The sequence below is a fragment of the Suillus subaureus genome (assembly GCF_016647635.1).
Source record: "Suillus subaureus strain MN1 chromosome Unknown BJ212scaffold_27, whole genome shotgun sequence".
Taxonomy (NCBI): Eukaryota; Fungi; Basidiomycota; class Agaricomycetes; order Boletales; family Suillaceae; genus Suillus; species Suillus subaureus.
Window position 1 is genome coordinate 310,449 of NW_024538583.1, and position 26,005 is coordinate 336,453.

General features: G+C 45.5%; 6 protein-coding genes across 6 annotated transcripts; 4 read left to right on the plus strand and 2 right to left on the minus strand.

Annotated features, from left to right (window-relative positions):
* Positions 1 to 555: 555 nt before the first annotated feature.
* Positions 556 to 2,423, minus strand: BJ212DRAFT_1434266 (major facilitator superfamily domain-containing protein). The gene is made up of 10 exons (XM_041337715.1): positions 2,278 to 2,423; positions 2,149 to 2,229; positions 1,876 to 2,095; positions 1,806 to 1,815; positions 1,723 to 1,739; positions 1,458 to 1,674; positions 1,197 to 1,410; positions 950 to 1,137; positions 838 to 898; positions 556 to 789 (listed from the first exon to the last, which is right to left on the minus strand). The coding sequence occupies exons 1-10, from the start codon at positions 2,400 to 2,402 to the stop codon at positions 603 to 605; spliced, it is 1,320 nt and encodes a 439-aa protein (XP_041190431.1). The 5' UTR covers positions 2,403 to 2,423; the 3' UTR covers positions 556 to 602.
* Positions 2,424 to 5,573: 3,150 nt separating this feature from the next.
* BJ212DRAFT_475147 (uncharacterized protein) lies at positions 5,574 to 6,563 on the plus strand. The gene is made up of 2 exons (XM_041343292.1): positions 5,574 to 5,993; positions 6,041 to 6,563. Exons 1-2 carry the CDS (start codon positions 5,871 to 5,873, stop codon positions 6,389 to 6,391), a joined length of 474 nt encoding a protein of 157 aa, XP_041190432.1. The 5' UTR covers positions 5,574 to 5,870; the 3' UTR covers positions 6,392 to 6,563.
* Positions 6,564 to 6,853: 290 nt separating this feature from the next.
* Positions 6,854 to 9,708, plus strand: BJ212DRAFT_1371792 (MFS general substrate transporter). Its single transcript, XM_041336308.1, has 17 exons — positions 6,854 to 7,285; positions 7,345 to 7,361; positions 7,418 to 7,497; positions 7,549 to 7,577; positions 7,626 to 7,663; positions 7,713 to 7,788; positions 7,845 to 7,975; positions 8,036 to 8,057; positions 8,118 to 8,141; positions 8,190 to 8,220; positions 8,279 to 8,297; positions 8,349 to 8,392; positions 8,443 to 8,603; positions 8,655 to 9,038; positions 9,088 to 9,168; positions 9,222 to 9,359; positions 9,409 to 9,708. Exons 1-17 carry the CDS (start codon positions 7,071 to 7,073, stop codon positions 9,419 to 9,421), a joined length of 1,503 nt encoding a protein of 500 aa, XP_041190433.1. The 5' UTR covers positions 6,854 to 7,070; the 3' UTR covers positions 9,422 to 9,708.
* Positions 9,709 to 9,911: 203 nt separating this feature from the next.
* BJ212DRAFT_475189 (WD40-repeat-containing domain protein) lies at positions 9,912 to 12,461 on the plus strand. The gene is made up of 7 exons (XM_041343293.1): positions 9,912 to 11,418; positions 11,472 to 11,488; positions 11,598 to 11,754; positions 11,821 to 11,883; positions 11,943 to 12,071; positions 12,125 to 12,377; positions 12,448 to 12,461. The coding sequence occupies exons 1-6, from the start codon at positions 10,402 to 10,404 to the stop codon at positions 12,371 to 12,373; spliced, it is 1,632 nt and encodes a 543-aa protein (XP_041190434.1). The 5' UTR covers positions 9,912 to 10,401; the 3' UTR covers positions 12,374 to 12,377; positions 12,448 to 12,461.
* A 1,900-nt stretch (positions 12,462 to 14,361) lies between these two features.
* Positions 14,362 to 15,083, minus strand: BJ212DRAFT_1276856 (uncharacterized protein; the record flags this gene model as incomplete). The annotated part of the gene is made up of 2 exons (XM_041331309.1): positions 14,362 to 14,448; positions 14,889 to 15,083. Coding segments are annotated over 2 exons (282 nt in total), but the record flags the coding sequence as incomplete, so codon positions are not given.
* Positions 15,084 to 16,910: 1,827 nt separating this feature from the next.
* On the plus strand, positions 16,911 to 18,299 carry BJ212DRAFT_1301674 (uncharacterized protein; the record flags this gene model as incomplete). The annotated part of the gene is made up of 5 exons (XM_041333159.1): positions 16,911 to 17,034; positions 17,122 to 17,641; positions 17,744 to 17,847; positions 18,007 to 18,086; positions 18,129 to 18,299. 5 exons carry the CDS (start codon positions 16,911 to 16,913, stop codon positions 18,297 to 18,299), a joined length of 999 nt encoding a protein of 332 aa, XP_041190436.1.
* Between the last annotated feature and the right edge of the window lie 7,706 nt (positions 18,300 to 26,005).

A 26,005-nucleotide genomic window follows, 5' to 3' on the forward strand; every position in this document is an offset into this window, starting at 1 on the left:
TATATGATAAGGCCTGTGTGAGGCTGCTGGTAGTACAAATATCTTTGCAAGGTGAACATACTTTTGTATTGTTGTGTGAGAGTGCTGGAAGCATTCTGCAACATGACAGCTCAATAACCCAGCCACACAGGTGTAGAGAAATATAGCAATCTGTTCATCAAGTGAAATATACTTTGAATCACAAAGTCCACAAGCCTGAAGTTCCTGTACAAGTGTGTGAAATATGACCTTTCTCATCCCAAGCTCATTTTTGATCCGGTTGGGATGTCTGTTGACAAGCTCTTGCACCTATGCATGCCCAGAGAGGATTGAGGTATGGTAAGGCTCTTTATTGAGAAATGGGGTCATGTAAACAATTATAGCACCTATTATGAGCTGGATAACCATTGCTGCTGCCATTCAGAGGACATAGAACCAGTGAATTTGCTCTCTTGCTGCCAGTGGAGGTGGCATTGAGTCCTTAGTATGTGTGACTAAACCCTATGTCACTGCTGTTTGTATATATTGTGGTAAATGAAACTAACTGAGAAACAAACAGCAGCTGTCCAGGCCCTTAAGTAACCTATCTAACTCCCAAACTCACGTCTATGCTCAATGTTTGGTTATGCTTTCTCCGCCGTTGCCGCCGCTGGTGTGATCTTTTCTACGTCCGCGACTCGCACACTGGTCGTGCTCAGAGTCTCATCCTCCACGTCCGTGTGATCGGTAACGCGAAGGTATACCATCGGTGCAGCGAAGATCATGCCAGCGACCATTAGGCACCAAGTCGACAGGAAGATGTTCATATATCTGAAGTATTGGTCCAGTGGCTTGTTCACAGAGGATCGAGGAACTTACAGGATTCCAGCAGCATCAGTACTCCAAGCGCCCGCCGCACCCGCTGATTGCAGGGACTTATCTGTATGGTGTCTAATGAGCACTGAACTCGAACTCAAAGATCAATACGCGCAAAAGCCAGTAAACACGGCCAGCTTGGCGGGGTCGTTCGACATCGCGCCTATTAGCCAGTATGCATATGTCTGCAACATTGAATCCAGGAAGCCATGAACTATCATGACCCAGACATGAGCAGCATAGGTTTCGTCTATGATGTCGATCTTGTAAGCATCCTTCACAGCTTCAACGCGGGTATATGTCCTAAGGAACACTTCCATGATTATTTTGGGCTGTGGTGGTGCACGGGCAAGATGACTTACTTTTGGTAGAAATACGCCCAGACGTGGGCAGCGAGAACCACAAGGAACACAAGGATCCAGCCGTAGAAGGCACGAACTCTGCGCCGGACCCTTTTCTGGTCAAGAATAAAATAACCGAGGAAGACAGATCCAAAGATCTGCGACGTATAGGACATTAAGCTATTCAAGCCCCGTGCACGAATAGTGAATATCGCGCCATTGTAATCATTGTACTCTGCGTAACCGATCAGCAACCACGCTGGTCCCAAGAACAGTACGAACCCCAAGTATAGCAGTAGTTACTGGCAAAGAACATCGGGAAGAGGAGGATAATCCAAGGGTCAGTCTTTAGCGCCACGTATAGGCGGAACAACTCCGACTTCCATGATGGGTGGCGGACCTGATTCGCGCGAGTCCCGTCCGTACGAATCACCTTGTCTGGGTTTGCCATCAACAGTGGGAGGAATACGCCGATGAGGGTCAAAATCAGGAAGCCAACCTAATTTGGTGTCATTATCTGGTGACAAGAGATCATCGAATGATATACATATGTGGCATTGCTAACTGAGGATAAAAAGATCAATCAGCTCCGCCGTCAGACTCATAACCATGGTATGCCTTGGCCCTCACCTCTGTTGGTCTGATTGTAGAGGACATGAGCACGGCTTCTTATTCACATCGTAACATACGTATCACTCACGGTGTTCTTGAAACTGGTTCCAAACGCTACAGTGGAACCCACGACTCCTCCAAGATTGAAAATTGTCCAAAAGATAGAGATGAACGTGCCCTTCTGAGCCTCTGTGGGGTACGCCATCATCATAGAACCCTGCGCGGTCCAAAGTAAAGCTGCACAGATACCAAGGATGGCACCGGTCGTGATAACGAAAGCACTCGCGTCGGGATGGATGTTGATAACACTGAAGTGCAACGTTTCAGTAACATCACAGGATCGACGTACAAGTCATCATACAGGAACGAGGCAATATATAACGAGTAGCCCAAAGTTCCAAGCATCAGTGTCCACCGAGGACCAAGGATATTGTTAATAGAACTGCAGCGACATGAGTCGCCATGGGTCAAATCGACGACCTTGACTCACCCGGAGAATAATCCAGAAAATGCGAAAGTCGCATACAAAATCGCGCTAGCGTTAGCCTGGACCTTACTGTTGACTTGGCCTCCACCACCGAGACCAGTAAGCGCAATGAAGATACCAGGACCCATGAAACACACGAATCCCAATATCGACACTTGGGTGACGGGGTGGTAGTAATACCTCCTCCACCCAGTCGGACGGTCAAAGGGCTCTGCGTGCGGATAGGCAAATTCCTTGCTGCTACCAAGTTTATCGACCTCTGCGCGTACCTCAGACATAGTAGTAGTTGGAAGATGAAGGTACAAGGGCTCATTATCAAGAAGGGATCGCCATATTCCTCTTATATGGATGGTTTCTAAGGGTTCATATGAATCGCAGGCATCCGGAATTCTGCAGTAGCATCAGCGGGTGCGAAAGGAACCGATAAGATTCAATTGAATCCATCGCGATAATAAGTCGTGCACTGAAATCTAGATCTGAGAATCACACAGCCTTATGAAGACTTCGTGAACTAGAGGCGCTCTAGGTCTGATTATGGTAGGTGGGAACCTATTTCGTCAGTGAGCCACGAAGATTGGTGCGTTCACCAAAGGAAGATACTGGTGTCAAGATCATGATACTAATTCGAAGTTCGCCAGGTGGCCTGGCGGTTACCACGGACTGGCATATTGGGACCAATATCGGCTCATCATTCATGAGCCATATGCATGCAATGCTATTAATGTAAAGTTTGTCAGTGAGGGCGCAAGAAGCTACAGTACTAAGAATGAATTATTACCCCGACAATGTGACCAAAGCTAGTTAGTTCGCTATATGTTGCAACTGCTGGAAGATAGAGCTTTTCCATGCTCGCGATTTACATCCTGTCGTAGATGAGTCAACTGGTAACAGACGGTGGTCTTCACGGGCATTCACAGACCCTCATCCTCAACGGGCGTGTGGTCAGTAACGCGAAGGTATGCCATCAGTGCGGCGAAGACCATGCCAACGATCATTAGGCACCACGATGATTCGTATATCTGAAGTGCTGGTACAGCGGCATGTTCATATAGAGAGGAATAATGAACTCACGAGATTCCAACAGCATCAGCACATCGGACGCCTGCTGCGCCCACTGACTGCACGGATTTGTCTTTATAGTTCTTGATCGGAAGATGTATGGAACTCGTGCGATAAATTCATGGTCAATGTACACAGAAGCCAGTGAACGCAGCTAATTTGGCGAAGTCGTTGGACATTGCGCCCATCAGGCAGTATGCATGTCTGCCACATTTGAATCCACGAAGCCATACAAGACCATGACCTAGACATAGACGGCGTGATATTTGTCAATGACGTCAATCTTTTATCAGTATGCCAGCTTTTTCAGTGTGTCCTACAGAGCGCATTCATTTTGTATTTAAACTTGTAGTGTAGCGTGATGACTTGCTTTTGATAGAGACATGGCCAACGAAAATCATAAATGAGACGCCACCCATAGAACATATGCACGGACACTGCGTCGGACCCACTACTGATCAAGGAAAATATTCCCCACACAGTAGGTAGCGTCCAATATAGGGTTTCGCCCTAACGGTCAATAAACAAGGATTCAAAACAAAAAGGGAAACTATTCACCGTACTTCTGTAATCGACCCGAGATTGCCAAAGTGATACACATGGACCATGCCCTAAGCCTCAGTAGGGCAAGGGTCCAAGGTAAAGTCGCGCAGATACTGAGGATGACACCAGCCACGACATCACAAGCACTCACACACGCACTAGAATGCTTGAACACATGAAGTCCTAATATCGACACCTGGCTGATGGGGCGGTAGTGGTATTTCTTCCATCTCGTCGGACAGTCAAAAATCGGAGCGTGTTTAAAAACGATGTATTTGCTGCTGCAGTCAAGTTTGTCGACCTCCGCGTGAGTCAGGTCAAACATGGTGGTTAGAAGACGGCACACATCTGGCATGACTCTCCACATTAGTACCAGGACGGCGGAAGCAGCGAATCCATGCAATCCATCGATCTCATCACGACGACAAGTCCGACTAGTCGTGGCGGCGCCGCTGCCGCATCGTGAAAGAACAGAATCCACAAAATCTTGCCAATAAGACTCCTGGTGGGAGTCAGGCCCTCTCAAGATGGCAACCGTAGACCGACAATAACCATTTGTCCCGGGTCGGCGAGTGCCAACCGCACAAAGAGGCCATCGTGGGTGGTTAGTCCCTAGTAGTACTATGTAGACAGACAAGTACAGAGTACTTGATTCCTTCCTTACCGGATCACATAATATGATCGGCGGCACCGTACCGTTGGATCTGATATAAAATAAGTTGCCGGCATCTGGCACAATTTACGTCGCCGCCCTGAGGCTGCAGGGCTAGTATCGAGGACCCCAAGGACCGTAAGTCGATGCTCTTTTTTTCTTCCTCATCGTTAACCACGACGACAACATCCTTTTCATAAGCTTCCGCCGTACACGTACACTCAAACCCGCTACTGTCAACCACAACCTCCCAATACTCGCAGTTCCCTCATCCCAGTTACAAGTGTCACAATATTCCTGCGGCTGTGGTGCGGTGCTGCCATGGACGCAACCTCCTGCCACCTCCCGCTACACACCTACACACCCAACCAAGACACTTCCATTATTCTGCCGTTGCCTCCCGCATCCGACCAAGACCTTCCTCGTGCTTGCGCTAACCCGGTGCTACCGCCACGACCTACCACGGTCTCCTAGTTCCCACTTTGACCTTCTGCACCCTCCTGTCGCCCTTACGCGATCGCTTACTCCCTCAACCTCCTGCACTTCCACAGCCTCCACGTCCCAAGGGCAACATCCTGTAACCTCTCACTACCTGGGCACGCCAACACGGATTCTTCCTCGCCCTTCCACGCTGCCGCCGCAGCCTACCACAGTTTCCCGCTGTTCGCTTCGACCTCCTGCACTTTCTTGTCATTCTAGGTGCCTCGCGCGGCCGCCTGTAATATTTGGTTTTTGCCCTGGTAAGCATCCTGGTTCCACAATCCTCATCTCGTTCCCTTCATACTATCCATTCGACCTATTTTATTGCATATTGTGTTTTATATGGTCAGACGATTTTTCAAAATATAGCCTTGGATGACGAGAAGATCCAGGATTACGGTCCCATCGGCGCACTGAACCGCGAACTCGAAGTGCGCGTGGGTCAGCGTGACAAAGGTCCTATTTCATTTAAAGAACGTGGACCTAGCCTCAATGCTGTGACCAATGTGCTTGGTGGCTACTTGGATCAGTACCACGTGTCTCCAAGATTCCTACGAGGATGGAAAGTATTCTGATCCAGTAGTCGAGATGAAGCTGCGCAATCCTATGCTCGCTGAGTTCAGCCCCACGGATGCACTGGTTTCTTTTCGCACCCAATTCAAAGCCTACATCAAGGGCGAGGACCCATTCAATCGGAAGATGAGAACGAACGAAAGTGCTCTCGGCTGGTGGAAAGCATTGCAAAAGGACGAGTTAGCTAATGTTCTTGCGGTAAGTCTGTGAGGCTCCCGCATCCAAGACAAGTGACTAAGTATCTTGACAGGCTCTCGCAATCAAGGCTTTTTCAGTGTCTCCGACATCCATGCCAGATGAACGCACCATGTCGACGATTACTTGGCTCAACTCTCCTCAACGAAGTAGGCAGGAAATTGGTACTCTTCAAGATCATATCAAAATCCGACAATGGCATCGTTTCGATTATAATGTGAGTGACAATTTTCGTGCGTTCTTCTCGATCTCATCAGTCCACAGAAATTGAAAACACCGTACAAACCTCTCGTCAAGTGGCGTGATATGGAATCCACTATCCTTGGCAAGCGTCCTGCCGAAGATTTGCCTCCCGCTGGTCGAATGCCTCCTCTACCTGAAGCGAGAACAGTGGTCTCGGACTTGGACTCGGAAGATGAGTTTGACGATGGCGCAGATTGGTTGGATGGTCCAGCTGCTCCTTCACAGTTTAAGACAGCGGAAAAAGACTCGTTTGTGCTTGCAGCATCCAGTGGTATCGATTTACGCGCACCCTACCTGCGTGAACTGCTCGATTCAATCGGAAAACAACCTGCGCACCCGGGTTCCGGACCAACAAAGAAGGCTGGCCGCTAAAAACCTGTCCTCGTCTGTCCCCGACCCTCCTGCTTGGGACGAGTGGAAATAATTCACCTAATTCACCCTAATTCACAGTACATTTGGCCTAATTCACCTGTAAATTAGCGTTGATTTACAAACCTGTTAATTTACTGTAATTCACGTTGGTGAATCTGAAGCCTCTGGGCGCATTGCTAATTTACCCTGTGAATCTCGGACAGTTCCTAATTGACCGTACGCTAATGATATTGTAAACTCTAGCATTGACTAGAATCGAGTGCTTGCCACGGTTCATAAGCACCACCCGAACGACACGCGCATTCTTCACCTAGGAGTAGGCTTAAATGCATGGTTAAGTAGGTACGTACATTTCGTGCATAGCGACTTAGTATACCTTGAAGCAAATGTGTTGGGGGTGTCCTGGGGTCTTAAACTCTGTGAATGCCGTAAGGGTGATCGGACTTCATCACATTCATTTGCAGTGTTTCGACCTCTCCGGGTCAGTGAAACCGAAGAGGCTTCGGTCTGTGACCGAACGAACATTTAAATGCCCATGTCTACTACCCTGGCCAACTTGGGTCCAAGATCGATAACGTTATATTTCTGTCTCATTTTTCTTTCTTCCACTTACAACTTCAGCATCCCCTGCTGACCGCTCACTCAAGTCGCTTGAACGAGATTTATCTCGACTCTCAAGATGACAAGCCGCTCATTTAATCAGTCATTCTTTTCAATTACTTTAACAGAGGGTAGCACAGACTCGTTCCGCAAGGGCAGCATCGAGACGAATTTTCATATAGAGGAAAAACAAATTGTCGAGGAGCTCAATCCGGGAGAAAGAGCGCGTATCCTGCGCAAGCTCGATTGGCATTTGTTACCGTTCGTGTCGTTATTATACATGTTGTCATTCTTGTGAGTCTTTCAAACGCCTGCCTTGTCTAGTCCTGCTTCATACTTTATGCTGCCTTCAGAGATCGGGCCAATGTCGGTAAGTTGTGGGATATACACATTATGCTCTCCGTTCATCACCATCACCACTCGCAGGAAACGCGAAAGTTGCTGGCATGTCTCAAGACCTGCATTTGGTCGGCTTCAGGTACAACATTGCTGCAGCCGTCTTTTTTGTGCGTGATATGCCATGGTCACTCCGCTCAATACCCATGTGCCTTCTCTAGATACTGTATAGTTTTGCCGAGGTTCCCTCGTATGTTTAACATCAAGAATAACATGTCCATTCTCAATGTTTGTATAGGAACATCGCGCTGAAGCTATTCAGACCATCACGCTGGAGTGCGTTTACCTCAACCTTGTTTTCCTCACCGCCTGATATCTATTCCAGTACCGACTATCATGATCGCGTGGGGTCTCGTGATGACCCTCATGTGCCTCGTCGATTCATTTCGATCTCTTGTCATGTGCGTAGAGCTTGCCCATATGGTGAAAGCAGACACATTAAACTAGGCAACGGTAGAGCTCGACTGTTCCTAGGCTTGACAGAAGCAGGTTTGTTCCCTGGAGTGACCTACTACATCTCTCTCTGGTATCCACGATCTGAACAGTCCAAACGCATTGCCATATTCTTTTCTGCAGCGACAGTCGCAGGTATGGAACAATTTATTAAGCATCAAATTTATACGTGCTTAATTTTTCTTTGGTTGTTAGGCGCTTTCGGCGGACTCCTAGCGTGAGTCTTCAAGCTTCTCGATCAACCCCCCGTTGAACTTGACCTTTTCATCCACGACAGGTATGGTATCGAGCACATGGAGGGGTAAGCAATCTATTGTAATTGACAGTCCATTATTCATTCGTTGATTAGCATCGGAGGATTGCATGGTTGGCAATGGATTGTATGTTTGCATGTTTGCAGGCTGAGTTAGCTGTCACTCATTTCACGTGGACGTCTAGTTCTTATTGGAGGGTACTGGTGAGTCTGCTGTGTCTGAGAGAGGCGATCCAGACATTGATCTTCAATCAGCCACCCTTCTCGTAGCATGTCTCTCGTTTTTCTTGATGCATGACGTGGGTTTGCGCATCTGTTGTATTTTTCACTGAACCTTCAGACTTCTTAGTATCCCGAAACAGCCAAGTTTCTGACCGAGATAGAGAGAGCATACGTGATAGACATGCTCAAACAGGATGCGAATAATCTCGCCACCCACTACAACATTCGTTTTGTCTTGCAGGCCATGAAAGATTACAAGACCTACATTCAAGTTTTTATCTACATGGGGTGCTCCCTGTCTCATAATATCTCTCATTCATGAGCTGAATCCTTTCATAGGCTGCTCGTCCCTGTTTATGCCATCGCTCTCTTTACGCCAACTATCATAAATGAGCTTGGCTATTCTGCTGCCCACGCTCAGTTACTCTCAGCCCCACCATTTATTGCAGGATGTATCACCACAATCTCAGTTGGAGTTTGCTCTGACAAGTACCAAACTCGCGGCCCATTTATAATTGGTGGCGCCTTCGTGTCTATTGTAGGATATATCTTACTTTATTGTGACGGACCAGCGGGCATGTCGTATGCTGGAGTTTGTCTAGCTGCCATCGGTGTCTATCCGACCATCGCAGTCGACCTTGCTTGGGCAGGTTCAAATGCGGGAGGCGACCTGAAGCGCGGGGTTGTGATAGCGATGGTCATTGGCCTTGGAAACCTGGGAGGGTACGTCATGTCATGACAGATATACGTCGTCCGCTCAACCCTATCTTAGCATTTGCTCCTCGTTCATTTACATTGATCCGCCGAACTTCCACATTGGACACGGCACTATGATGGGATTCCTTTTTCTCTCGTATGCCTCCTCAGTTTTTAGACTGGAATACTAATGACGAGTTTCCGCTACAGAATTTTGCTGAGCCTGTTCGCTATGTGGGACTATGGCCGGCTTAATAAAAAGAAGGAAGCGCAATGCCAAGCGGAAGGTCTTATTGATAGCAGAAGGGATGAATTTAAGGACATGGGCGATGCCAGTCCGTTGTTTAGGTGAGATCTATGACTCATTCCACAACCTTCACTGATCCGAGTGCGTAAGGTATGCCATATAAAACATACGCCTACATAAGCTGTCCTTTTCAACACCCTCTAATCGTCTACTTCTAGAGTTATTATACATCTATCACTCATTTGTGGTTTAAATAATAGCTGGATTCTAGGATCGAGAACAGGTACTGGTCATAGCGAACTGTTTGGAAAGGCGATGCCCAAGCCGGGAGCGTCCAGCAGAGCATCGCGAGGCAGATCACGCCCTAAGCTCTCGCTGCAGTCACCCGTCTCCTAGGATAAGCTAGGGTAGGAGGGACGTTATGTAGCGGGGGTGGCAGCAGTTTCGAACCTGCAAAAGTCATGGTCAGGGGCCTCGATGAGTGCTAGATCTCAGCATCAGAGAAACGTTCAAAGATTGGAAGTGACGGTGTGAATTCTCCAAGTAGTTACGGCATGGTAAAAGGACGGAGAAATGATCACGTGTATGTAACATTGTGTTTGCGCGGACTCAGGACAGTTTAATATGATGGATTGAAAAATGTTGGTGTCCGTAAACATTCAGGCATCGAAAACGAAACTGACGAATGAGCAACAATGAAGCTTGAGTGTTGTGTTGGGTGGGAAATAGAGAATAGATGTGATGGCAGAGACTTTGGCCATGGCTGCGAGCCAGGAAGTGAAGAGAAACAAATGAGATGGATGGAAGGATTCTGGGCGCAATGCACGGCTGTCATGCAGAAGGGGTGTGTTAGTATATATACATACAAGGCAGCGCCTAAAACCAATAGCTGTAATCACCGTCTCAACAGTTCATCATTCCTCAAGTTCATCGCTGCTAAAGTGCTGGTAACCCCAAAATATCATCGTGTTTCCAGCGGTGATGGACTGACATTTGGCTTTACCAGGGGCTCGTCTTCGAATCACTGTCAGCGTCAGTCATATAATATACTGATACCGAGAGACCCCACCTGTGCACCTCTGAACGCTTCCAAAGGATACCTTGCCCATACTACTTCACGGTGTCACTCACGGAGACACAGCCATGGCTTCCGCGTCGACAAAGGTGGCCACCACAAATTCGATTCTGAAACCGGTAATGACTTTGAAGGGTCAGAGAGATTATATTCGATCCATATCCTACTTTCCAGATGGCCAGCGGATGATCAGCGGATCTTACGACAAGACCGCTAGGCAATGGGACCTGAAGGCGGGCAAGGAGATTGAGGGAGCGCGAATTGTTTCCGAGGGGACGGTATATGCGGTGGCAGTATCAAGGGATGGTCGATGGGTAGTCACTGGTGGTGGAAATTGGAGGACTGATGGGGCGGAGCTGAAAGCCGTCGAGATTGAGACGGGGATTGTGAAAACATTAGAAGGACACTCACGGAGAATCTACTGCATTGATATCTCTGTGGGCAACACCCTACTGGCGAGCGGGTCAGAAGATAAAACGGCGCGGATATGGAACTTGGAGACTGGCAAACCTGTGGCTGGTCCATTCAAGAGCACTGGTTATGTGGGCGCAGTTCGATTCTCCCCAGACTCGAAGAAGCTCGCAGTCGAGTTAGATTGGGGGACGTGCCTCGAGGTCTGGGATGTCCAGTCACAGAAATTGGATGTGAGGATAGGGAATCCCAAGAATCATGATGGAGGATTCCTGTCATCACTGGTTTTCTGGACAAACAAAAACAAAAACATCATAGCCGCATTCACATTGAATTTCACTACAGATATAGATCTGAATGACTGCGCTAAGACAATCTACGAGTTTGATGGGGTTACACTGGAGACTGTCGGAGCTGCATTTGAAGGGCACACCAGGAGGATTCGTGGTCTAACAATTTCATCCGATGGAGCTCTCCTCGCTAGTGCTTCATACGACAACACCATGAAGCTCTGGGCTTTCGAGTCGCGACAGCTCCTCGCATCCTTCGACGTTCAGAAAGTCGAAGTCCTTATGCTCTCATCCGATTCACGCCAACTAGTTTACACGACAAACACCAACGATCACAATATCTACATCTGTGATACTCCACCTGACATCCTTACTCAGGCCCGTGTACGCATTCCCCGCACACATCTGCTGTTCGTGTGCTAACATTCCGCTTACAGATTATTGCACCCAAAAAGTCAGCCCACAGGTATATACTAAATGTGTGCATCTCATTCTTTTACTCATTATACCACTCACCTATCACTGTCATTACAGTCTGATGCAACTCGTCATCCTCCTGCTAGGCACCGCCGACCACCGATCGTACCCATGGCGCCGAGACCTCCACCAACAAGAGACACGCAACAACCCGCTTTCATTCGCCTTCGCGGACTCCTTCGCTTCTCTCCTCGCGCGAACGCAGTCCCTGATCGTTACATCCAACCTCGTGATCCTCTAAATGTAGGTCGTGACTCTCATATCTCATATCTCAGTTCTTTGACAGTTGACTCCATGATGGCGCGACAGGTCCCTGCTACATTACCTCTACCATCCCCTCTTTCAGATCAGGTCGCAACTCGATTTGATCGTGTCAGTCTTCAATTTCTATAGTAAATACGAAACACATGATTGACTGAGTAGTTATACAGTTCGAAATAAGTTCGCCTCCCCGCTCGAATGGAGTCGTGCAATCCCTACGGCATCATCTTTCTTTCCTCGTGCCCAGACACAGTCATGGTCAATCAGTCGTCGAAGTTGCACCAGGGCGGAAGGTCACTGTAACGTACATTTCCTTGCTTCTCAGTACCTTCTGCTGATTTGTGCCCTACAGCGGCTCCTTGCTGCCAAACTACCGGAATACAAGAAAATAGACGATACCCGACATCCGTCTAGCCCACAGGCTACCTTGCCGCAGGAAAACGACACAGCTGACATCGATTCGCTCCCAGATGTGCATTGGGTCAAGGCGTTCCTCTGCTATCACTCGTGTTGGTCTCATGGCACACTGAGGATGCCTCCTCGGTGGCGCCTGGAGCGCGTTGACATACCTCGCCAGGATGGTGCTCATGGTTGTAGTTAACTTCGTATGTACTCATTCACATTTGTTGTATGACATATCCTTTCTAATTCATGTTTTAATCAATGACATGCTAGCTGCGATACTTGCTGTGTTTGCCTAATTTCATCAGAAGATGAACATCATACCCTCATCCTTGCTGGTGTCATCCCCACAGAATGTTGATCTGGTCAAGACTGAAATGATCTCATCACACATCATCACGGACTGTGCTTGGTGAGACAGGTGGATCATCTGTTTCTGTCAGGAGCCTCATTCAGATGTTTCAATTACTTTCTCTCATATATCAGGTCGTCGTCCAAATCAACCTTCTCTTCTTTCCACCCCCACTCGCCCATCTCATCTAGACTTCCAACTTCATACAACCTGCGTGAAACTCGATGGCACGACGCCAAACCACGAAATTGATACGATTTAGCTATCGAACACGATGCGACCCTTACTACCTAGTTGTGCATGGATTCGAACAAGAGGACTCTCACTCTCAGGCGAGCCTTTACGGCAGCTGGCTTTGAACCCTCTTTTTCCTAGTAGCACCTCTTGAAATCCACTGGATGCCGAGTCTCGCTTTACAAATATCTGTGTCGATCTTCTAATCGATCTCCACTTCTCTAGACCCTATTCTCATGGTTTATCTGGCGTGTTTTCGGGATCCGATCACTTCTGCTGCAGTCCTTTCGAGTTCCAATTGTTCGCATCTTAAGTATCGCTTGGCCAACCTGATCATTGACCGTTAATGAGTTTACACTTTTCGACGGACCTCACTCCTTTGCGACGCTAGCTTCAAAAATTGATGCTCAAGTCGACTGGATCGACCCTGTCACCTCGTATGGTTCGGTGTTCGATCCTTGTGATCCATTTATACTTTCTGAATGTCACTCGAGTTGATTCGACCGAACTTCACACTTCGATTGACATTTGTGACGCCCTACCTGACATTGTTGCTCAGGCTAGCGTGCGCATTCCCCGCGCACGTTTATCATTCGTGTGCTAACATTCCCTCAACAGACCACTACACACAAAAAGCCAACCTTCAGCCATCTACTAAAAGTCCGCTCCTTATCATTTTACTCATTCCATCACTCATTCATTGCTATCACTGCAGTCTGATACAACTCGTCGTCCTTCTACCGGGCACTGCAGACAAGTTGAAGAGACAACCGGTATTTTCCATACCTATGATCCAGACCCAGGCACCTACATTTGACCCGCAGCAACCCACTTGGCCTCGCCTCCGCAAACCTTTTCACTCCACTCCTTGCGCGAACGCAGTATACCCTGTTAGGAATGATCAATTCCATGATGAGAGTCTCTTTCTCTTGTTTCTTTTTTATTTTATTTGACACTTGTGCTGCAGTTCCCTGCTACATTACCCTTACCTCCCTGTCGCTTTCATGGAGGGAGCTCTTCATCAACTTCCTTGGCCGGTGGTAGGGCCTTTTTCAATTCCATCCAGTCGTTGTCCGACAAGGGGAAGCAAAAGGTGCAAAAACCCACATGAAAAACTGCATGACTTGTCGCTGTTCTGCTTGGACAAGCTACATCCGTTTGTTTCTACTATCCCATTGGGTTCGTGAGTTTTGACCACATCATTTGCTAGGCTGATGTTGTCGGTGTGGTTGACGGAACATGTCTATACATTCTCTTCTTTTGCCTCAGCTGGTTCCAGGAAGAGGAGATGAAGCAGGAATAATGGCTAGTTGATGATGACGGACTTGAGGACGACGAAGAAGAAAATGCTCTTGATCCAGTCGCCGTGCCTCCTCGCATCAGTAAAACCTCAGATTTATTTTCCTTCATTATGCCACTTTTCTTGCCTTGGCACTGGTGCCAAGGCATAAAAATTAATACAAGGAGTGATAACTTGATCTTTCCGAAATTTCTCAAAGGCGTGAAGGAGTGGTCCATTGGTTTTGCCACACAAAGGAGAGAAAATGCATATTAAGAGAGAAAAGAGTGTTATAAATTCAAATGGTGCACAAGTAGCTAGATCAAAATGCAATCTCAAAGGTGTGATGGTCAGCGTATTTATTGACGTAGTAGGCGCGGAATGCATCATAGGAATGATAAAATTTGAGCTCCTGAGGCAGGAATTTCATGCTGTACACGAGAATAAGATGGGCAGGCCATCAGGAAAACCTCAACTTACTTAATCAGACTTTTTTGGACTTTCCAATGGTTTTGACTTCTTTTCAAAAATGAGTGGCCTTTCAGTTATTTTTCTTAATTCACTGCCTGATCCCAACTTGAGTATCAGGAATAGTGCATTATTATTATTTCATACTGTTGCAATGGTTGGAGTTCACAATTTGTAAAGATTACCACTTCAGGAGAGGATTTGAAAATCAAAATAATCAGCACTCTGTGCCACTTACTGGTAACAAATTTATGTTTTTATGTTTTTAAACGTGTCTCTTGGGTTTATAAAACATATTAGAACACATAAGTTTGGATCAGGCAGTGAATTAAGCAAAACAATTGAAAAAAAGACAGCTCATTTTTGAAAAGAAGTGAAAACCATCAGAAAGTCCAAAAAAGTCTGATTGAGTAAGTTGAGGTTTTCCTGATGAGCACAATAAATGGTGTCAATATGAATGATGGTGTGCTCTGCAGTATTGTTTGCACCCTCTCCTGGACAAGCCATCCACATTCCTGTGTCTTCATCTGCAGCATTGCCAATTTTGTCAAACCAGTGAACCACAGTGCAGGGATATGTTGCGATGTGCTGGACATGTACAAGTCCAAGTGCAGTCACTGTAGTCAGTAATCAAACACAAGCCAAACATTGGTAATACAGTACATGGACTCATTAATAAGTGTACATTGGTATATATGGACTTGGCTACTTAGTATTAGCAGCACATAGTATATAGATGAGTCTGTGAGAGCAGAACTAGTTAGTGAACAGGAGACTGGAAATATTATCTCACTAAATAACTCACCCACTACCTCGCATCATAACCTTAAGAGGTCATGAGCCCTGCCCTGACAAACATGGATACAACACTCCCTGGCTTGACATCATCGCTCTACAGCTTGCTGAAAATGGCTTGAACTGGATTACCTATAAGGAAAGGGCACAGATGGTGATATGTGTGTGAGGTTTGATGTGCTATCTGGATGGACAGAAAAAGGAACCTACATTGACTCAGCAAGCAACATGATCAAGCCTGACAAGACAAAGGCTAGTCAGACCAAAATCAATGACTTGGAGAAGGAGATAGACGAGTACCTGCAAAAGGACTCATTCACAAAACAACATCTATTCAGTACAATTATGGATAGGTTGTTATTGCAAGTTCAGAATCTAGGAAACACCTTGAAGATATGGATGGAGATATGTACCATACATGAAGGCAAAACTGAACTAGTGCAAATAGACCTGCACAGACAGTTACAAGAAACAAGATGCAAGGAAGGAGGTGATGTACAGTGGCTCAAAAAAGTGTCCCAATGTTTGTGAGTTTTCATGTAATTGCTTGATTGTGAGTCAGGGCGTGGGAATATGACTAAGCTATAGGGAGGCGTCAGAAGGCTCTGCTTCTTTGCTTTGTTTTTGTTCCCTATAGCGTGGGAATCTGACATTAGTGTGTGAAAATATGGACATTTTAATTTGGTGACTCATTGGGACACTTTCTTGACTTTCAATTTGATCAATACAATCTCTATAATTCTAGTACTTGGTGTGTCCTCCTGTTGCTCTAATCACTTCTACCACTCTTATAAACATACTTTCTATCAATTCCTAGCATTGCCCATTAATAATCTTCCCCACTATGCTGCAACTCCCTCCTATAGCTAAAATAACCCCTATTCTCATTCTCAGCTCCTTGTAAGCTGACTGCTTACAATACACTTACATTATCATATATCACGTGACGGATCCCCTTATATTCCACCACTCTCATATTGTTCAGACCAGACTCAAGTCTCCTACCTACCATCACATATCCATTAGTACAATGCTCAAAGAATCCACAGTTTTGTCCTGTTACTTTCATCTGATTCATTTAGTGTTCCTTGCTGTTTCCCAAGCAAGGTTCCACTTTTTTTTTAACAGAAATGGAACTGAACTCTTCGAACCCCCTACTTCTCAACCATCGGGCTGCCTGCCCACTACCTGACCTGTCAAACTGCCTTCTACACAAAGGAAACCAACTGTCTCTGAACCCTTAACCATGCAACAGCATGCAAGGAACCAAAGACAACCATCTTCTCCATACCCGCCCTCATCCCCCTTATCCTCTATATCTTCAGATGACATGCCTGCCAAACATGTTGCCCCTGCAACTGTCAACAGTGACTCTTCATCAGATTCAGAACCTAATGACACGCATATATTATATCCCTGCTCTCACAAAATGACAAAATCTGCTAGCATTGAACAATCTGCCCCCAACAAGCTGCTGAAACTCTTGGTGGGCAAGCTCACACCTGAAGTCGCTCATGACTGGAACAATGCCTGTACCATGTACTTTCTACATAAAGGAATTGAGGCTGAGAACCAAGTAAAGATGATAGTGTCCAGAATGTTGGATGCATGTCTGCACACTTGGTATCTCACTCAGCAAGCTACTCTAGATGCTGGAACCTTTGCCAAGTACATGACTGCTCTCAAAGAAGCTTGGCTCAAAAGCCACTGGGACAACAAGCTTTGAAGGAAGGTGATAGGATTGCAACAAGGCAGTTGCCCTTTCTACAAATGGGCTTTTGAACTGCAAAATCTGAACTGCTACTATATGGTAATGCAGCCCACCTATCCAATGAACAACTGCATATCCAGCTTGAAGCCAACATCTGTGATGAGCTCACCATTCCTGTCCTCAGAGTGAAACTTGCTGAGGATCTGACACTCAAGAAATGGATCAAAGAAGTCAAACATCTCAATGACAAGCATCTTGAGGACCTTGCCAGCCACAGAAAGATGGCTGAGGACCTTTACAAGTCCTTGAGGCATGCAACTTCTTCCAACAAAATGTCAGCCCCAAGGACATACACCCCATCCTCTTCATGTCTAGGAACCCTATCAGAGGCTGAACACACCTTGCTGATGAAACACAAAGGGTGTTTCAAATGCCAGAAGTTCTACATCTCACACCAGTCAAAAGAGTGTACAGACAGCGTGCCTGAAGCATCTTCATACAAGACACTAATGGAATCTGATGCTATAGCAGCCAAGCCAAAGGGTAAGACCATGGCTGCTGTTGGGACCATTGGAGCCATGATGCCATCATCAGTACTTAATGATAGATCAAGCTCAGAGGATGACATGTGCATAGCCCCTCTTGAAACCACCCACCTTGTATGGCCTTGTCATTTGACAGGGCCTTCTTCCAATTCTTTTGAACATCTCAATGCTTTGATTGACCACAGGTCACATCTAGTTCTGATTGATGAAAGCATCGTCAACAAGCTGGGACTGTGTAGACACAGACTGCATGCAAAGATAGAAGCAAATTCGGCTTTCTTGGACAATTGTTCTTCCCTTTTCTCTTTCTCCGAATATGTCTTGTTGTCTCCATCTTCTGTGAATCATGACTGGACTTCATGTACAATATGTGCTATTATTGTGCCAAACCTTGCAGTTCCACTCCTCCTTGGAGGACCTTTCTTATCACACAATTGTCTTGTTATAGATCATGAAAATCAGACCTGTATTGCCAAAGACACAAACTATGATCTTTTAAACCCTCCTCAATACATGCCTCAAACAAAGGTAAATATTCCGACATGTCATGACATGCAACAACTATGTAAGGATGTCATCACTGAGCTCAAGACTGTCCTGAACGACTGTCACAAGAACCTTGAGGAAGATATGGTCACTGAAGTGCCTAATGTGGTGACATTGTTGCATCATCGAATAGACATCCTTGCCTTCATCAAGACAAACAAAGAGCACCTTGAACGTCTTGATAAAGAGATGTGAAGGAAGTATGAGGACAGATTCCCCAACAATATCTCACACATTGATCAACTACCTATGGACATTGTGCACCACATAACCCTGAAAGACCCAAATAAGATAATCCAGTGCAGACAGTACAACACCCCAAGAAAATACCGTGAGGCATGGGATGCACTATTGAACCAACACATTGCAGCTGGATGGCTGCAACCATCCTCAAGCCCCTTCGTCTCTCCCACCTTCTTGATACCAAAGAAAGACCCTATGGCACTGCTGAGATGGGTTAGCGATTATAGGGCTCTGAATGCGAACACAGTACCAGACAATCACCCACTACCATGTATTGATGAGATCTTATGCGACTGCACAAAAGGCAAAATCTTTGGGAAGATTGATATGATGAACTCTTTCTTTCAAACACTGCATACACCCAGATGATATAAAGTTTACAGCTATTGACACACCTGAAGGACTACATGAGTGGACAGTCATGCCACAAGGAGGAAGGAACACTCCTGCAACTCACCAACATTGGATGTTCATTGCCCTTCATGGCTTGATTGGCAAAATCTGCCATGCATACCTCAACAACATAATAATATGGTCCCAATCAGTAGCAGAACACGCCAAAAATGTGAAGCTGGTTCTCAACACCTTATGGAAGGCTTGTCTCTTCTGTTTGCCAAAGAAAACATCCCTTTTCTGCACAGAAATCAACTTCTTAGGACACCAGATTTCAGCCTCTGGTATCGAGGCCGACTCTTTGAAAGCCAAGCGAATTCTAGACTGGCCGACACCTAAAATCAACAAATGACGTACGCTCATTCCTCGGTCTTGTAAGGTACCTTGATCAGTTTCTGCCTGGACTAGCAGACTGCACTGCGACTGTTGACACCCTTAACAATGAAGTCAAGTGAAGCCATCTGGCCTGGCTGGATGGACGTACACCAGCAAGCCTTTGACTCATCAAATGCTTGGTCATAAGCTGAGACTGCCTGATGACCATCGATCACGACAATATGAGCGATAACAAGATCTTTGTAATGTGTGACGCCAGCAACTGGCATGTAGGCACTATGCTAAGTGTTGGCCCTACATCACAAACAGCATGACCAGTCACTTTTGATTTGATGCAGTTGCAGGAAGCACAATTGAACTATCCTGTTCATGAAAAAGAACTTTTAGCAATTGTACAAGCCCTGAAGAAATGGAGAATCAAGCTCCTGGGTACACAGACCACAGAACTTTAGAAAACTTCATGACACAGAAGAAGCTCTCATGTCATCAAGCCAGGTGGCAAGAATTCTTCAGACAATACAACTTCAATATCCAATATATCTGTGACAAAGACAACTCTGTTGTGGATGCCCTATCATGCCTCCCACCAGACAATGACAAACTGCTGAAATACATACAAAAACATGCACACATGCCCACTGTGGTTGGAACACACATCAAACCAATCTCTCTCATCCTGTCAGTAACGCCAGATGCTTCGCTGCTGAAGGACATCAAAAGCAGCTACTTGACAGATCCTTGGTGCATGAAGTTGTCAAAACTGACAGAATCACTGCCAGACTTCAGTGATGAGATGGCCTGTTATACCTTAATGAACGGCTGATCATACCTAGGGTGACACACCTTAGAGAAACAATATTTTGTCTTGCACATGACCACCTTGGCCATTTTGGCATTGACAAATCCTATGCAGCAATTTGACAGTCATACTACTGGCTGAACATGAGATGTGACCTCGAAGAAAGTTACATACCTGCATGCCCCAAATGTGCAAGAAACAAGAGTTGTATAACAAAACTGGCTGGACCTCTGCATCCCCTACCAGTACTGGACCACAGAGGTGAGTCAGTTGCTATTGGCTTTATAGGTCCTCTGCCATCAGAGAGAGGATTCAATGGAATCATGACTATCATGGACCGACTGGGAGCCAACATCAGACTGATACCATGTCGCATGAACATGAAGGCACAGGAGGTCATGAACCTTTTCTTCAACAACTGGTACTGCGAAAATGGCTTGCCATTGAGTATAGTATCAGACCACGACAAGCTTTTCACAAGCAAATTCTGGAAGGCCCTACACCTGCCTGACTGGAGTAAAACTAAAAATGTCAACGGCCTATCACCCACAGACTGATGGTGCAAGTGAATGTACCAACAAGACTGTTGATCAAGCACTCAGGTACTTCATGGATTGACACCAAATGGGATGGGTGAATGCCCTGCCAAGAGTAAGATTCAACATGATGTTAATGACTAACACATTGACAGGATACACTCCATTTCACCTGCACCTTGGGCAAACACCACATCTCCTGCCACCACTAATGCAAGACAGGCATTCACTCAGTGCAAGAGGACTTCCCAACAGACATCACTAATGCCCTGGAAGCCATCATGTCACTAAAGACTGATGTTGCAGATGCACATGATGCCCTGTTGGCATTGTGAATTGCTCAAGCTGAACAGCACTAACACACACAGGAGTGATGAACCTACCTTCAACATTGGAGATTTCTTATACCTTTCAATGGTGCACAGAAGATGAGAGTATCTCAATGGAAGTGGCAAGTAAGTGGCAAAATTCATGCCACAGTTTGACAGCCCTTACACAGTAGTGTCTGCAAACCCTGAGTCGTCAACTTATACTCTGGACTTACCTGACCATACTAATGTATATCCAACATTTCATGTATCAGAGCTAAAGCACCACATTCCCAACAACACAGAGCTATACCCATCTTGAGAGCTACAATGGCCAGGCCCCATCGTGACAAAGACCGGGGCTGAAGAATGGGAAATAGAGAAAATTCTTGACAAAAGAACACAAGGACATGGACAGCAATACCTAGTCTAATGGTGCAGTTATGGTCCTGAAGTGGACATTTGGGTACTGGGAAGAGAGCTTGAAGACACACAATGACTGAAGAAGACATGCCAGACAATGCACATACAAGGACTGATGAAAATGCATCCATCAAGTTACATATCCCAGTGCAAAAAGATATGCACGCCGGAGAGAATGCTTCAGAGGATGAGTGTCATATCCTGTATGCCAGACATAGATCCCATCATATTCCCACGCTTTCCGGACCTATTTCCGGACCCCATATCTGACTCATTCCTGGATCCCCTATCCTGTCCACCCTACACACATTCCATCCAGCAAGACATCTGGACTTTACCTCCTCTCAGATTCCAGACTACATCCACCACCTCACATATCTCAGTCCTGTTTCCGCCCTGCCTTCCAGATCCCCAGATCTCCGGACCTCTGGATATTAACTGTACTATCTCCAGACCTATTCCCACCCTCCATCCGAGATCCTGCGCCTATCCCCATTTAGGCATCTCTGCCTTTCCGGTTCTCAGTTATCTCTGTTTCCGTCTTGCTGATTGATCCTTGTACTAGTTTCATCTCCAAGCTCATTTACTTATGTTCCATCTTACTTACCAATGTGTTTCCACATGCTCATACATAGCCTTACTCCTTTGCTTACTGATCCTCTCAGATAGCCTCTAGTATATAACCCCTGTACAACTACAGTAGAGTCCTCAGTCTGAATATCATCTTAGTTCCTGCTCTCTCATCTTAGATCCTGTTCTACTTGCCAATCATCTTCCAGACTTCAGTCCATCTGAGTCTCATCCTTTTCCATAAGGCCTAGGGAAGGATTCCCTAGGCTGGAATTCTGGACCTTCGGATTTGTCCCCTATGTCTCTGTCCCAAGTCTAGGGATTGCTTCCCTAGGCTAGAGTCTTGCCTTTCTGGCACTTACCCTCTTTCCAGACTTAGGTCCACTTCCTGTTCCTCTGACTCTACCTTAGGGTAGTCTACCTCCATTTGCTTCTACATCAGACTTTGTCCGATGTAGCCCCTATTTCTTCCGGACCTCCAGACGTCCTGTCCTTCAGATGTTCCATCCTCCATACCTCCGGACCTCCTGTCCTCCATACTCCAGACCTCTGGACATCCTGTCCTCCTGTCCTCCAGACCTCCTATCCTTCCATCCTGTTTTCCTGTAGAAGTATTACCTTGCAGTGGGAACTCTCCTGAGCACTTCCTGCATTCCTCCGGAACTCTCCCGCGCTCCTCCAGAAGTCCTCCTGCACTCTCTACCAGAGTAGCCAGCATCTGGAAGTCCTCTGGACTTCCTCTGAAATGAAGGGCACATACTCAGGTAAGGGGCACAGCATACGAGCTGAGGCCAAGCCCCTCTGAGTCAGTCTCTCTCTCCTTTGAGCATGGTTCTTAACAATGAGAGGGTGTAAGCTGACCACTTACAATACACTTACATTATCATATATCATGTGACAGATCCCCTTATATTCCACCACTCTCATATTGTTCAGACCAGACTCAAGTCTCCTACCTACCATCACATATCCATTAGTACAATGCTCAAAGAATCCACAGTTTCATCCTGTTACTTTTGTCTGATTTGTTTAGTGTTCCTCACCGTTTCCTGAGTGAGGTTCCACTCCTCTCATCTGTCTACCAGGCAGATTTCTACTACAGCTGGTCCAGGCAGAAATACTATTGCTGGACTCATCAAAATGGCCATTCCAATCAAGGAAAATATCAAATCACATCACCTTTTTAAGCTCATACCATATAGCAAAGATCTTTTGTGTATCACATTTTAACCAGGCAGGCTGCTAATGCTACTCAAGCCATCAAATGCATTGATTCCATCATCCACACCATTGTCTCCACTCAAATAGTCAGGAATGCTCTTAAGGCAGCCACCCTTAAAGCTAAAACCAAGAAGAAAAGCTTCTTCTATCTTCAGCCAATAGAGGGAGGAGACTAGCTTTTGTTCTAAAGCACCAGTACTGGACTTTGAGAACTGAAATAGAGATATCTGGTTGGATGAGCTAAAAACCAAGAGGATGGGGTCAAATAACCAGGAATATGTATAAGAAAAGGCAGAAGAACTACTTGGACAAAGATAAGTCAAGGAAATACTCAAATTTAGAGGATAAAACTTGATGATATAGGGCTATATGAGGTGAAATAGAGTAGGAATTCTCTGTGAGCTGGAGGGGAGAATAAATGCAGAGCAGTACATCTCAATTTTGGAGGAGCATCTGCTTGGAAGCATGCAGAAATCAGAAATCATTGAAGAAGACACTATCTTCTAATAGGATGATGATCTCAAGCATACTCCAAGTCAGCTACCAAATGATTTGAAAACAATGATAATACTATCCTGTCATAGCAAGCACAATCTTCAGACCTCAACCCTGCTGAACAGCCCTGGAAATTGCTCAGGATATTACTTGCAGTATATTAAGATCCTTCATAGGGGCTATTTCAGCTATGGGAGGGAGTTGCAGCATAGTGGGGAAGATTATTAATGGGCAATGCTAGGAATTGATAGAAAGTATGTTTATAAGAGTGGTAGAAGTGATTAGAGCAACAGGAGGACACACCAAGTACTAGAATTATAGAGATTGTATTGATCAAATTGAAAGTCAAGAAAGTGTCCCAATGAGTCACCAAATTAAAATGTCCATATTTTCACACACTAATGTCAGATTCCCACGCTATAGGGAACAAAAACAAAGCAAAGAAGCAGAGCCTTCTGATGCCTCCCTATAGCTTAGTCATATTCCCACGCCCTGACTCACAATCAAGCAATTATATGAAAACTCACAAACATTGGGACACTTTTTTGAGCCACTGTACAGTGGCTCAAAAAACTGTCCACATGTTTTGACATTTTTCACTATCTATGATATTGTGTGAGAAGGAACAAATGCCTCAAGGACATGCTTATAGCACATTGTAGTATGGCTTCAGGGCTTTCATTTGAGCCCTACACCATGGGAATTGGTGGAGATATGGTGGAGACATAAGGCTTATAAAATGATGACTCATGTGGACAGTTTTTTGAGTGTATATTAAAACTATATAAATCATTATTTATGACATCATAAAAATCATGCCACTATTATATAAATTATGAAGTGGTGTCATTATGTTATTTTATGACTATATCTAACTATATAAACCAGAATATCTCATGTATCATAGTCATAATCACCATGAAAGCCATCTCCTCTGCTCAAAGAGATAATATCCTCTCTCTGTCTTATGCTGGCCTCTCTGCTCACCAAATTTCCTCTAGAACTGGAGTATGCAAGTCCACTGTGGCCAAGTTTATCAAAGAAAGCCACCCAGACAAGGAAAACTCTTGTGGAGGACATCCATTCAAGCTTACCTCTACTGACAAAAGGGCTATTATCCAACATATCACTACAGGAAAGGCTGATAATGCTGTCCAAGCCACCCATTATATCAATTCCACCATCACTACCCCTGTCTCTTCACAAACTGTGAGGAATGTTCTCAAGGCAGTAACAAAGAAGAAAAAGCCTCTTCTCTCCATCAAACATAGGCAGAGAAGATTAGCCTTTGCCTTAGCTCATCAACACTGGACTGTAGAGGACTGGAAGCATGTCATATAGTCAGATGAGACCAAAATCAATAGGATTGGGTTAGATGGGAAGGTATATGTATGGAAAAAGAAGGGAGATGGCCTAACAGACAGAGAGGTTAATGGGACTGTCAAGTTTGGAGGAGGTTCTTTAATGGTATGGGGCTGTATGGGATGGAATGGTGTGGGAATGCTTGCTGAGGTTGAGGGGAAGATGAATGCTGAGCAGTATGTGGACATTTTAAATGACCACTTGCTGCCTAGCTTGGCAGAATCAGGGATTGATGAAGAAGATATCATTTTCCAACAGGATAATGATCCCAAGCACACATCCAGAAGAGCTAAGGAATGGTTTGAAGAACATAACATCAATGTTCTTGACTGGCCAGCACAGTCTCCTGATGTCAATGTCATTGAACATCTCTGGGGAACACTCAAGAAAAAGCTTCAAGCCTATGAAAACCCCCCTAAAGGAGTATGGGAGCTTTGGGAGAGAGTAGCAGTGGAATGGGGGAAGATCACAGCTGAGGATTGCCAGAAATTAATTGAGAGTATGCCTAGAAGGATAGAGGCAGTAATTAAAGCCAAGGGAGGTCATACAAAATACTAGAATACCTGGTTATTATTGTAAAATACTTGAGTCAAAAAACTGTCCGCATGAGTCACCATTTTGTGAGCCTTGTATCTCCACCATATCTCCACCGATTCCCACGGTGTAGGGCTCAAATGAAAGCCCTGAAGCCATACTACAATGTGCTATAAGCATGTCCTTGAGGCATTTGTTCCTTCTCACACAATATCATAGATAGTGAAAAATGTCAAAACATGCGGACAGTTTTTTGAGCCACTGTATATCACTGTTCAGCCCTTGCATCACCAAATTCAGCATGTCAATGGAGATGAATATTTGTTCCTCCTCAAGGCCCTCAATTGGTTGAAGTATTGCAGTGTGAAATCAAGCAAAAAGTGAAAGCCCTTGATAGAATCAAAATAGACATTGATCTGCAAACCAGTACTTATCATGCACACAGAATGTGTGAACATCAGGAAAGTTCAAACAGTATTTCTTCATGATGTCAGCAACTTGTTTACAAACACTGCTCTCAAGGTGTTACTGTCAGAAAAAAGTTAAGGACCGTGGTAATGCCTCTGGCTTACAACATGCGTCAAATGCCTTTTACAGCCATTTGCATAACGCTGGCCTATAGTACTAGGGGTCAGCATTGCTGACTTGTGACCATGCAGAGCGATTTGCACTTTGTTGTTT